General features: G+C 47.9%; 1 protein-coding gene across 1 annotated transcript; it reads left to right on the forward strand.

Moving 5' to 3' along the window:
- Positions 1-1,662: 1,662 nt before the first annotated feature.
- Positions 1,663-10,666, forward strand: LOC311009767 (NGFI-A-binding protein 1-like). The gene is made up of 8 exons (XM_084004134.1): positions 1,663-2,079; positions 4,614-5,416; positions 5,492-5,625; positions 5,725-5,776; positions 5,941-6,060; positions 6,994-7,171; positions 8,272-8,433; positions 8,615-10,666. The coding sequence occupies exons 2-8, from the start codon at positions 4,616-4,618 to the stop codon at positions 8,689-8,691; spliced, it is 1,524 nt and encodes a 507-aa protein (XP_083860260.1). The 5' UTR covers positions 1,663-2,079; positions 4,614-4,615; the 3' UTR covers positions 8,692-10,666.
- The last annotated feature ends 1,470 nt before the right edge of the window (positions 10,667-12,136 follow it).

Genomic DNA, 12,136 nt, shown 5'->3' on the forward strand with positions numbered 1-12,136 from the left:
ATTGATGGGGAATCAGACGGAGTGGAAGTGATCGTATGGAGACCTGATTGGAGCGCCTTTCCAAGCTCTCAGCTGGATTCTCCAGGCTTCATCTCTAATGCAGATACTCTAGTACTAGTACATACTAGTAGTACAATCAGCTCCAAGTATCAGGATAGTATTCATTTTAGTAGTAGTAGTCTTGTGCTCTCAGCTGGATTCTCTGGGCTTCCTCTTTGATACCATGTACTGGTATACCTGGTAAAGTTAGTACTAAGGTCACTACCACATAAGAATACTACAAAGTACTGCCTAGTTAGTACGTTTCACACACATACAGTGTATATGTGAAGTAGAGGCTGTATATGTAAAAGTATCCGTCACACATGACACAAACAAAGTTTCAACATTGTGCTAATATACAATATAAATACACATAAACTATGAATGTAGAACATGTTAAATATGTTGTGAAAATGAATGCTGTCATACATAAAGATAATACACACATGTTGAACGGATCGATTCTGATATGTATTGATCGTAAGTCTTTGCGGATGAGATGGTGATGAACGGAGTTGAGTTTGAGAACATGAAGTGTACAAAGTGCTGCGTCTCTGCGTCTCTGTGGGTGTTGAACCTGCCTGTGTTTGGTATTCCGTGCAGAAAGCCTCCCACGCCCCGTGTGTCCGCCCACGCGCGGATTTGCGTCACGCAGGGAGCAGCGTGGGCGAGAGAGAGAGAGAGGGAGACGGAGAGAGAGAGAGAGAGGCGCTGTGGCAGCCGCGCGGAATATCCCACTTTATTATTCTGCTGCCAGCGTGAAGCTGCGCGCGGGCAGGACGAGCAGAAGACCGGAAGCGGTGACAAAATAAAAGCGTCTAAAATATGAGCTGACTCGAACATTTAACTGGTTATGGAAGTATGTACTTTTACACGAGTCAAAGTAGGAATACCGTTCTGGAAACTCTCTTACAATTATTATTATTATTATTATATTGATGGTAATATTTTAGATTAATTTTAATGGTATTTAGTATTTATGTAATCTTCCCTATTTTTAGTCATGTTAGTTATGTCTTTTGACATTACATTTTTATATAGGTTAAATAAACGAGGCAATGTCATGTTTAATCTTTATTTTATTGTGAAGCATATTTTTTTAAACATCTGAAACCAAATGCAATAATCTGTAAAGTAAAATAAATGTAGTGCAGTAAAAATTACAATATTTCCCTCCAAAATGTAGTCGGAAAGTATCACAATGTAGTCTTTCCTTATTTTATTTTTCTATCCATACTAGGAATTTACTATTCTTTCTACTTCTACTTGACTACACCTCAGAGGGAAATGTTGTACTTTGACTCCACTAAATATATCTGACAGCTTTAGTTACTGGTTAATTTTTTACAGTTTATAAGATATAGTGAATCATTTCTCTTGTTTGGACGCCTACCTTTGCTGCCTTTAACTTTTGCTACCTTTATCTTTATCATTTCCACATCTTTTCAGATAAAATGGCAAACGTCAGTCAAAGTATGTCCTTTTTATTTGAGCATATGTGGCATCTCTATATCTATATGTTTTCCAGCTCTTCAGCGGTGCTTTTATTTTGTCACGGCAGCCGGAAGTCCGCGTGCGTGTGTGAGTGTGGATTGACACAGTGGTGAGTAGTGCAGGGGAGTGGAGAGAGACGCTGGGAGAGGACTCAAACACTCACACACACACTCACACACACTCACTCACACACACTCTCACACTCGGAGGAAAGACGCGAAGGTCAGCGGCTGTTTTCTGCTCCAAGTCTGAGCTTCTGTGTCTCTCTCATCGGCAGGAGGAAGACAAAGTTGACAGAAAGAGGAAGAGGAGACGACTCGAGCACGCACAGACACGAGCACGCGCCGCTTCTTCTTTTTGTTGTCCTGGAAATAATTTCATTTTTTTTCCTTCCACGCGCCCAGCCGTCCCGGCCCGTCCTTGTGTGCTGCCTTCTGTGTTTGCACACGTCCACGCTTTGTGTTGACAAACAGTGACGAAGGAGAAAGAAGAAGAAGAAGAACCGGACCTGGGCGGACCAGAAGGGGGTCAAAAACTCACCAGGTAGGCACAATTAGACATGGCTTTAATCCTGCACCTACCTGCTGCTGCTGCTGTGATCCATACTGCTCTATTACTCTTCATAGACTTAATAATAATAATATTAGTGCACCATGCACTGTCTGTGAACGAAGAGATGAAAACCCCTTACATTAATATTATAGACATGAAATCGCAAATGCAATTATAAACTCTAGAAAGGAAAGGAATATTCTAGAAATACCATTAGAGATGAAAACCCCCTTAAATGAATAGTATCACCACCCGTGTGCACGCCACACGCATGTTATGCGACTATTATGGGATATAAAGCGTCATAAAAGGTGTCATTGAAGAGTCGTCATAAACTAGTCCCTAAAGGAAGATTATTGTGGGAATATTCCTGGTTTCTCATTTAAATGGCTTGAGTGTAGCTCTGGAGCCTCTTCAACACCAAATACACACACACACACACGACCGTATGGACACACCAGGTCATCGTGATTATTACAACATTGGTGCTCCACATTGACAAACTGGGACATTTCTCATGAATCATAGTGAGATCAAGTCATTCCTCACTTCAGAGAAGCCTGGTCTGCTGGGAGGCTCTTCAACTGGGAACTACACACCAGCCTGTGAGTGTGTGAGTGTGTGTGTGTGTGAGTGAGTGTGAGTGATCTCAGTGTGTGCGTGCTGAAAAGCCAAACTCGCTAAACTTGCTTTTGTGTAAAAGGACTTCAATTTGAGTCGCCATTCACAGCCCCCTATTACTGCCACACACACACACATACACACACTCTCACACACACACGTCTGCTGTGCTATAACTGGAGTGAGATGGCAGCCTGTTGGATATCGGCGTGCAGATGGCTGTTGAACTAAAACACTCACAATAAGAATTATTGAAGCTACTTTCTCGCGGATGTAAAAGAATCCCGATTCTATTTGCAGAAAGTGAACGAAGCTGCTCGTCTGTCTGTCTGCAGACAGACAGACAGGCTGTCTCAACACACACACAGGAGTTCACACCGCAGCTAAATATAGTTATTCAATTCACACATTTGCGCTTTATTGTGAAAAACCAGCAGAAATGACCTCCCATGACAAGTGTGTGTTAAAACTGCAGCCAACGAGCATTTTCACCGTTCTGTCAGAAAATCTTCAATTATATTCTCAAAGGTGACACTTTGAACCAGAACACGGATATATTCCATCTCCTCGCTGTGATGATGTGAAAGGAAAGAGTCGAAGAAAAGACGGAAACAGCCAACCCCAAACAATGAATGAATACTTTCAGAGATTTAAAAAAATACTTGAATAGCTCAAAATCTTTAGCGCCATCTTTGCAGTTTTCCAGTCGCTCATTCATTTGCTTTCCTTCTGCTCAGCCATGTTGCAAGTAACACATTTTCCCACAAGCCACCACCTTGGCGGGTTAAAGGTCATCTCAGACAGCAACACTACGAAGACGTACGATCGGCTGGAAAAACCTCACAAGAGTAGTTGTTTTGTTCGACTTTCTGAACTTGTTTCAACTTGTGTGATCCTCTAATACTTCTAATGTGGATCTCAGCGGAGGGACAGGATCACAATCAGGTTGTGTGATCCTCTACCCGAACCCAGAATGTGGACCGTAAACCCCCGGAGAGCTTTCAGAGGAGGGACAGGATCACAATGCTTGAGTTTTAGACGTCGGTTTCAGCTAACTGGTTGGGGGATTGGGGAGCTCTGTCAGCATCAGTCCTCGTTGTAGTACTAGTGGTAGTAGTAGCAGTGATTCTCAGGCTGGGTCAGGTCTGCCTGGCTCCCTGGGCTCAGACTCTCTGGGGCTCTCTGGGACTCTGGGCCTATTCTGGGCGAGGCGAGCCCACCACCTACACATCCTGCAGGGGTGGAGAGAGGCATGTGGTCCTCCCAGCAACCCGGCCTGCTGACTGCCACTCCTCTGTTAACGGAGCCTCCGCAGGGCCTCACATGCACATAGGAAGAGGCCAGAACAAGCCTCCACTTTTGCTTTTTCTCACATTTAAGGTGGCAAGCTACGAGCATCCGGCACAGTGTTCCTTTGTGTTGTCAGGGTGGAGCGAGGAGGCGGAGCCAAGCAAGATAAACACTCATCTGACAACACAAGTTTACTCTGCCTGATGCGTGTCGAGGCACACATCCGACTGCCGCTGATTCCTAAAACACACAAAGTAAAAGGCAACGTTGCACCGACGTCGTGTTCTTCATCCCACACAGGAACCGGAGTATTCTCACGCTGGAACACCTGAAAGGATGCGCATTACTGGACAGAAGCTTTTCATGCACCTGCCGAGTCCTGCAGCTGCCAAGAAACACACACTCCAAATATACGTCATGTACATGTTCACCACACAAACCTGCCTCGGTGTCTCCTGAGTGTTTCTAATGTGTTGATGCCGTTTCCAGGCTAAGCTAAGCTACGCTAGCTGGTTCCAGTGGTGTTGAACTGGTTCTCTGTGAGAAAGTGCAGCTTTTCTGTGAATGCCTCGTGTAAAGCCCGGATCCCTGACTCTGTCTTTGCCCCCCCCCAGGTATGGCGGCGGTGTTGCCGAGAACCCTGGGTGAGCTGCAGCTCTACCGGATCCTGCAGCGGGCCAACCTGCTCTACTACTACGAGGCCTTCATCCAGCAGGGCGGCGACGACGTGCAGCAGCTGTGCGAGGCCGGCGAGGAGGAGTTCCTGGAGATCATGGCGCTGGTGGGCATGGCCAGCAAGCCGCTGCACGTGCGCCGCCTGCAGAAGGCGCTGCGGGACTGGGTCACCAACCCGGCCATCTTCAACCAGCCGCTCACCTCGCTGCCCGTCTGCAGCATCCCCGTCTACAAGCTGCCCGAGGGCTCGCCCACGCTGCTGGGTGCCCAGGACCGCGCCAACACTGCCAGCGTCAAGATGCCCAAAGCCGTGGCGGCCGCCTGCTCGGACCCAGGGAAGCTGGACGTGGCGAGGGACAAGGTGTCGGCCGGGTCGCCCCTGCAGGGCGGCAGCGAGGCCAGGTTCTGGTCGGGCCACAGCAACGACAGCGAGCACAGCCTGTCGCCGTCGGACCTCGGCTCCCCGTCCTCACCCAGAGACACGTTGGAGGCTCTGGACGCCGCCGCCGTGCAGTCGGTCCTGGAGTGTGTGGACCGGATGGCGCCGGGACTCCCAAAGACGGACTTAGCCGAGGTCAAAGAGCAGCTGAAGAACAACAAGAAGCTGGCGAAGATGATCGGACACATCTTTGAAATGAGCGAGGAGGAGCCGCGGAGGGAGGAGGAGGTCCGGAAATACAGCGCCATCTACGGGCGCTTCGACTCCAAGAGGAGGGACGGCAAACACCTGACGCTGCACGAGGTGCTCCGCTGCTCCATGACATCATTGTTGATCCACCAATCAGGTGAGAGTGTTCTAACTGTGTGTGATGTGTAGCTGACAGTGAACGAGGCGGCGGCGCAGCTCTGCATGAGGGACATGGCTCTGCTGACTCGGCGAGACGAGCTGTTCGGACTGGCGCGGCAGATCTCCAGAGAGGTCACCTACAAGTACACGTACCGCACCAGCAAGTGAGTCGCCGCTGGTCTGACTGGGAAACGACGGGACCCTCCATGTGCTCATCTCTACCTAACATAGTGGTTGTGTATTAACGTGTGTTTCTGGTTCAGGTCTCGCTGCGGAGACCGAGACGAGCCGTCCCCGAAAAGGATTAAAACTGAGGTGAGGTCGCCATCAGGAGCATTAAAGCTTTATATAAAGTATTAGTATTTATGTCTGAATGGTTTTTATCATCGTATTCATACACTTTTCAATGAGGGAGAAGAATGAGATTTTAAACACAAACATAAATTTCTTCCTGTAAACTAAGTCATGGTCTCCTGCAGGAGAACTTCTTCGACATCCAGGAGGCGCTGCAGGCCATCCACATGAGGCAGGAGATGCTGAGGGAGCAGCTGGCCTGCGCCAAGTCCAAAGGAGAGGAAACGGTTGGACGCAACCTGCAGGTAGGCGGATGCAGGACACCAGATTATTTCCGGGGGCGGTCCTCCAGGATGATGCTTTTAAGATGCACCGCTCTCTGAAAGAAAACCTTCTCCTGGTGCTGAAGGTGCCGCTCTGTTGTTAGACACAAGTTATTTGATTCATTGATTTATTTATTATAGACTTTCTCATTCGTCAGCTGACAAAAGCAACATTTTTCCTATATTATTATTATATTTTTCTATATTCAAGGTCATGATTTGCATCCAGTTAAAGTGAACTCGATCGTGGATCCCCTCTCGTCCAATCACAGCACACGGGAACAAAATCATTCTTCAATGCTGAAACAATCGTGCATCATCTGCCGGTAGATTTCCACGGCAGCAGGATCCGTTTGGATGCTAGCAGTGCTGCTGCTGCTGGTTCCTCATTAGAGGTTCAGAGTGGGAGCTTTATGATCAGTCATTAGCCCACATGTTCACGTGTGAGCTGCTGTCTGCTGCTTCGTCAGGCAGCTCCACTTTCTTCCTCAGAAGAAGAGATTTCATTCTGCTGAACAGCTGCTCACATCAGACATCCCATAGTAGTCACAGCTGACAGTGATGTGCAGACTGACGGTGAGGTCTGTGAAGCTGAGGCGTCGACTGCTCGTCAGTCTCCAGTTCTGTTTCTCCAGGCTGCACGCCAGCGAGACCTCGCCGCTTCGCTGCTTCCTGTTCGGAGTGGAAGTGTGCCGACCTCCGGACCTCCCGGATGCATGCAGAGGTCTGAGAAGATGATGCTTTCATGCTCTTCTTCAACCTCCACAGCTGGCACAGTTGGAATATCATCTGGACGTCCTGTCACTGTCCAAACCCCACAATCTGACCTCAGAGCAGCCTGCCGAATGAATGTTGCTACATGTCATATATATATATATATATACATATATATGTGTGTGTGTTTGTGTGCATCAGATGCAGCTGGAGCGTCTACTGGCCCGGCAGATGGAGATCCTGCAGGACGCCGCCGTCCAGGAGCGGCTGCAGGCTCTGGACTGGAGGATCCCCCCCGCCGCCTTAAAGTACCTCAACGACGCCCAGAACACCAACGGAGCCGCCAGCGCCGCCGCCGACGCCAGCAGAGACGCCCACGGTCAGCCTTTAAAAAGACTTCAGTGTTGTTCTGTCACCTTGAGACCGACACAGATTTCATCTAACTTTTATTAGCGCTTTTCTTTGAGTGTATGTTTGTAATGAGCTCACTGTTGCCCCTAGTGTCCAATCAGGAGAAGACATCCAGCCGCGGTAAACAGTGTTTGTGTATCTGAATGTGTCCTAATCTCTCGGCAGCAGGCTGATTAGAGCAGCTTTTCAGGCTGGTGGAGGAAACAACACCTGTGGGTCTGATTCTGGCAGCTGTCACTTTCTGTTATTTGTCTCAAACACAGAAGAAGAAGAGAAAAGATTATTCAGGATCGTACTTCTCCTCCAGGCCTCATCTTATTTTCATCCCTTTCCTCCCTCACCCACTCCCGGCAGCTCATTATATCACAGTTCCCACAAATCCCACAATGCACCTGTAATTATCACGCCCACGCCTGTTTACCTCCAGCCAGTTGCCTGGAGGGGGGCGTCTGTCTCTCTCTCTCTCTCTCTCTCTCTCTCTCTCTCTCTCTCTCCTCCCCCCCCTTCTTCTCTGCTTTCCATTCTCCTCCTCCTCTTCTTCTTCTTCTCTTTTGTCCTCCCATCATTTCTCCTTCTTGTCGTCTGTCTGAACCTCCTCCTGCTCTCACAGCATTGAACTCTCCTGGTTTCTTCCATTCTTCGACGCTGTTTAAGGCCCCGAATCACCGCGTTACCATAGAAAATGTTCATAATAGGACTTTGAGGAATCTCTGCAGTTCATTTGGAAGAACACAACACTCTATTTGAGGGTTTTTTTTCTCATTCATGTACAACTGTAATCTCAGAGAATAACAGAGTTTATTACCGTTTGGGTTTTTTCACATTTCATGCACAAAAAGGATGAATTGACAGATTAATCATAATCAATCATGTGATTGATCATGTGCTGTGAAACAAAGCCACATCTAGGCTGATGTTTGCTTTTATTCACCTGGATTGGGCTCAGTTCCCTTCTGATTGATAATGACTGTAATACCCATTGATTGATTGATTGATTGGTAAACGCTTCTCTGTAGGAAGAGGTGAGCAACATGAGAATAACTCTGTTTGTCTTCTCTGTCCTCTCAGATGAACGACCAATCAACTTGCGTGTGGTCAGTCAGAACATGCAGGAAGGTGACCTCCCATTGGGCAAGCAGTTAGCCAATGAGCTGAAGCGGCATCACAACAACCACAACCACAACCACAACAACAACAACAACGCAGACGAGACCAAAACACCAGCAACAGGTTGGTGACGTTAGCGGACTAGCTGGAGCGAGTATCCAGGTTTACAGTGGGCCAGTAGGTTCAATGCCTTGCTCAAGGACACTGAAACGAGCGCTACTCTGTGAGTCTCTACGAGGCTTTCTGCTGCGTTATAAACCCGCTGGCTGATGATGTCCTCCTTTATTTTCGTCCTTATCCTCAGAAAACGGGACGTCGCAGCGAGCGTCCAGCAACGCAGAGAAGAAGACCATCAAGTCAGAGCCGGAAGACTCCACATAGTGCCTCCGCCCCCCCCATCCATTCTACTCACACTTGACAGTATGCAGATATCACCCATCAATAGATACTAAGCAAGCACAGCCACAGTAGAGCCTTAACAACCAATGTTGCCTCATGAATAGCATTTACTTTTCTTTGATTCTGTGTGTTTCTGTTGAAAGGGTTTTTGCCAAAGCACCTCCAAGCAAGTCCAGACCCCTGGACTCTACAGGTCTTTGTGTGTTGGTCACGGTCTCTGTACTCTTTACCTCGGCCCGGGTCTTTCTTCTATACGTGTTGCTTTCTTTGGACCGCCGTGTTCCGGGGCTGAGTCTTAACTCGCAGGTTCAGAGACGCCTTCGGAGAAACGTTGGCTGTCGCTGCCGTTTCAGCGTCGTGGTGATACTTTATATAACGACCACATAGCCAACGTTTAGAACCCGAAAAATCACGATTCCAACCACAAGTTTGAATTCCAAAATAGTTTCAAAGTACCCATCGGAATTCATTCATGGTCCCCAGATGATGTGCCCTCGACCCATGATTCGTACAGACTTGGATGATCCCTCGTGGTTTCATCTGATGTGTCGAGTCATTTAGTCTATGACCAAACCGAAAGACATTCCCATCAGCCTCAGTGGTGCAGTGTGGTGACCATGGCAACCATTACCAGCCCCCCGTCTCCTGAGCCGCCGCCACCACCGTTCCCCCATCTCACCTCTGTGTATTTGTACTGTCGGTAAAAGGAGTGAAGGGGCCGGAGGGAGATGGAGTTGGGACTCAGCCCCTTTAGCAGGTTAGTTTTTGTGTCGTCGTCGACTTCAAACGGGGAACAGGATGTGGGATTAATCCGTCCCGCTCCCGCCTGGTGTATATTTCTGGAAGGTACTATAAGAAGAGGATGTACAGGAGCTGTTGTGGGGTACCAGCAGGGGATCGCTGTCATCCGTCTCGGTGGGACGGCTGGGCTGGCTGCTGCCGAGGGCCCGGCTAATTGCTTCATTCACGTTGTAATTTAGCTCAACGCTGCTGTTGAAGCGTGACCACGCACCTGCACACGCACTATTTCAGGATCACCTGTGGGTTTTTTTGTTATTTATTTTTCTAGAAATGATCCGACCGTCTCTCAGAAAGCTCGTAACTGAAGACGGAATCCAATATTATGGATGGCAGGTGTGTGGTTTTCCAACAGCAGCAGCTAAAAAGCCAACTTCCTGTTTGTGGCTGCTGTTGGCGGAGCAGCGGCCCGGGGTCTGTAAATAAATACGCCGTAACAAATAGTTCCGCCTAATCTCTCGAGCAGGGTTTCTGTGTCAAGTGTAACTTTGCTGTAGAGTTGTCGTGTCGATGCCGTGTTCATGTGGAGCGAAAAGAAAACGGAAACAAACGTGTGAGAGTGTGGTGTATAGAAACCTGCGTTACATGATGATGATGTTGATGATTAGCCTTAGCTCTTAACAGTGTGTGATGGCCACCAGTGCATATTTCAAAGATGTGTTTTTGCTGTTTAGAGATAGGAACATAACAAGTAAGTGTTCACTGTGTTTTTACTGTGTAAATACGTCCGTTTGGTCGCCCCCCACTCCCTCACTTAGCTTAGTCTCACTCAGCAGACCAATGCAATATTTCTGTAAGTAATAAGTCTCTGCATCACAGTCGTGTAACTGTCACACCTGGGAAACGTTTGTGCTGTCTCACTTTTACTGTATTTAAAGACATTGTGCTCTTTTCATGACGTCGTTTTGTTGAGAACTAGCGAGGCTTCGGAGTCGTGAGCTCGCTGGTGCATTCTGGGAGATAAAGCCACCATGGCCCGGTTGTGTTCCAGGGAAGAGCGCCCGTCTGACCTGCCGTCTCACTGATGGCCGCCGTCTCCCTGTTTATTGTAAAGTCATAGATTAGGCTTCACCTAGTTATGCACCTGTTTTTTAAACACTAATATATTTTATTTGTTATACAGCACATAAACATTAAACTTTATTTTTTTGAACTCTTATTGTGAGGTGCATTCTGTGATCGGCAACAAGCCTTTGTGTGTGTGTGTGTGTGTGTGTGTGTGTGTGTGTGTGTGTGTGTGTGTGTGTGTGTGTGTGTGTGTGTGTGTGTGTGTGTGTGTGTGTGTGTGTGTGTGTGTGTGTGTGTGTGTGTGTGTGTGTGTGTGTGTGTGTGTGTGGAGCCAGCAGTCCGATCAGAGAGGTGTTCAGCTCTTCTTCTCCTCCTCATTTTTCGGTCGCCACACCGAGATGAAAACCTGCGCGTTCTATTTGCATCAACGTCACATCGACACATTGTGAAACCAGCTGATGACTCACTCTGACGCAGGTCCTTCTCACATACTTCCCATCATCCTCTTCCTCTCTCTCACACACACACACACACAGCTCATGAACACCCCTGCTGGCCGTCCTGCTCGGCGCTCAAACGGCCGCCCCTCCCCGTCCTCCTCCTCCTCCTCCTCCTCCAGTGCAAGTCACTGATGATGTTGTGTTGCTGTGGCAACGGCTGGAGGTGGGCGGCTCCGCGGACGGTGGGCGGAAGCCAGCCGCTAAGCAGCGTGGGAGAGATGTGCCGAGCGCACCCATCACCTCATTTTGAAAGGAGCAGGAAGCTGCCTGCTTGTGAGAAGGTGTGGGTGTCGGTGAATTATCGCCTCTCCTCCCTGTAGCTTCGTTAGGGATCGCCTTCTTTGTCTCCCTTCCTTCCTTCCTCCCTCCCTTTGTTTGCTGCTGCTCACAAACGTGAACTTTGAGAGCGGCTGTCATTGGGAAAGTGGCTTTTCTCTTTGTAATAAAAGGCAGGAGACAGAGAAGGCTTCCTTCCATTGGAGAATCAATAGGTTTTAAGGTGGATATGGAGATCAGGATCCATGTGTCTGCGTCTCTTTAGACACTAGTAGAAATTTACTGGCCATCGAGATCAAGTAAAAATCAATATGAGTCTGTCATAATAACAAAACATGCAGATCGTGATGAATATTATATATATTTTACAAATAACATTCTAGAATGATAAATGTAGTTCAGTTCGTCCCAAAGGGGTTAGATGGGGTTGAGGTCAGGGATCTGTTTGACTGAAGCCCTTTTCTTTGTGAAGAAATACTTTTGTCTCTGTAGTTTAGCAGCAACTGGATTGATAATCTCTGAAAGTCATTCAATAAATGCAAAAAAGGGAATTTTCTTATGAAAATGTGTCAAACAGCAACCTACAAGTAAAACTGGAGTTCCCCTGTAATTCTTGACCTGCTTTCATGTAAATGTAGAGCGAGCTGCAGAGTTTCTGCCGATGCACTGAATCCATTTCTCATGAATGTTTGGTCTTCCAATGCAGGCATTATTAGTCACCGTGGATGTGTTTGTTCTATCCTTCTTGGAGGCGCAGGTGGGCGGAGTTTACCGAGATCCAGATACAGTCAAGTCCGATAAAGTTGGGAGGCACAGACGTAAGTAAACTGAACTTGTAGAAAACT

The sequence above is a fragment of the Eutrigla gurnardus genome (genome assembly GCF_963514095.1).
Source record: "Eutrigla gurnardus genome assembly, chromosome: 24".
In the NCBI taxonomy this organism is placed as follows: Eukaryota; Metazoa; Chordata; class Actinopteri; order Perciformes; family Triglidae; genus Eutrigla; species Eutrigla gurnardus.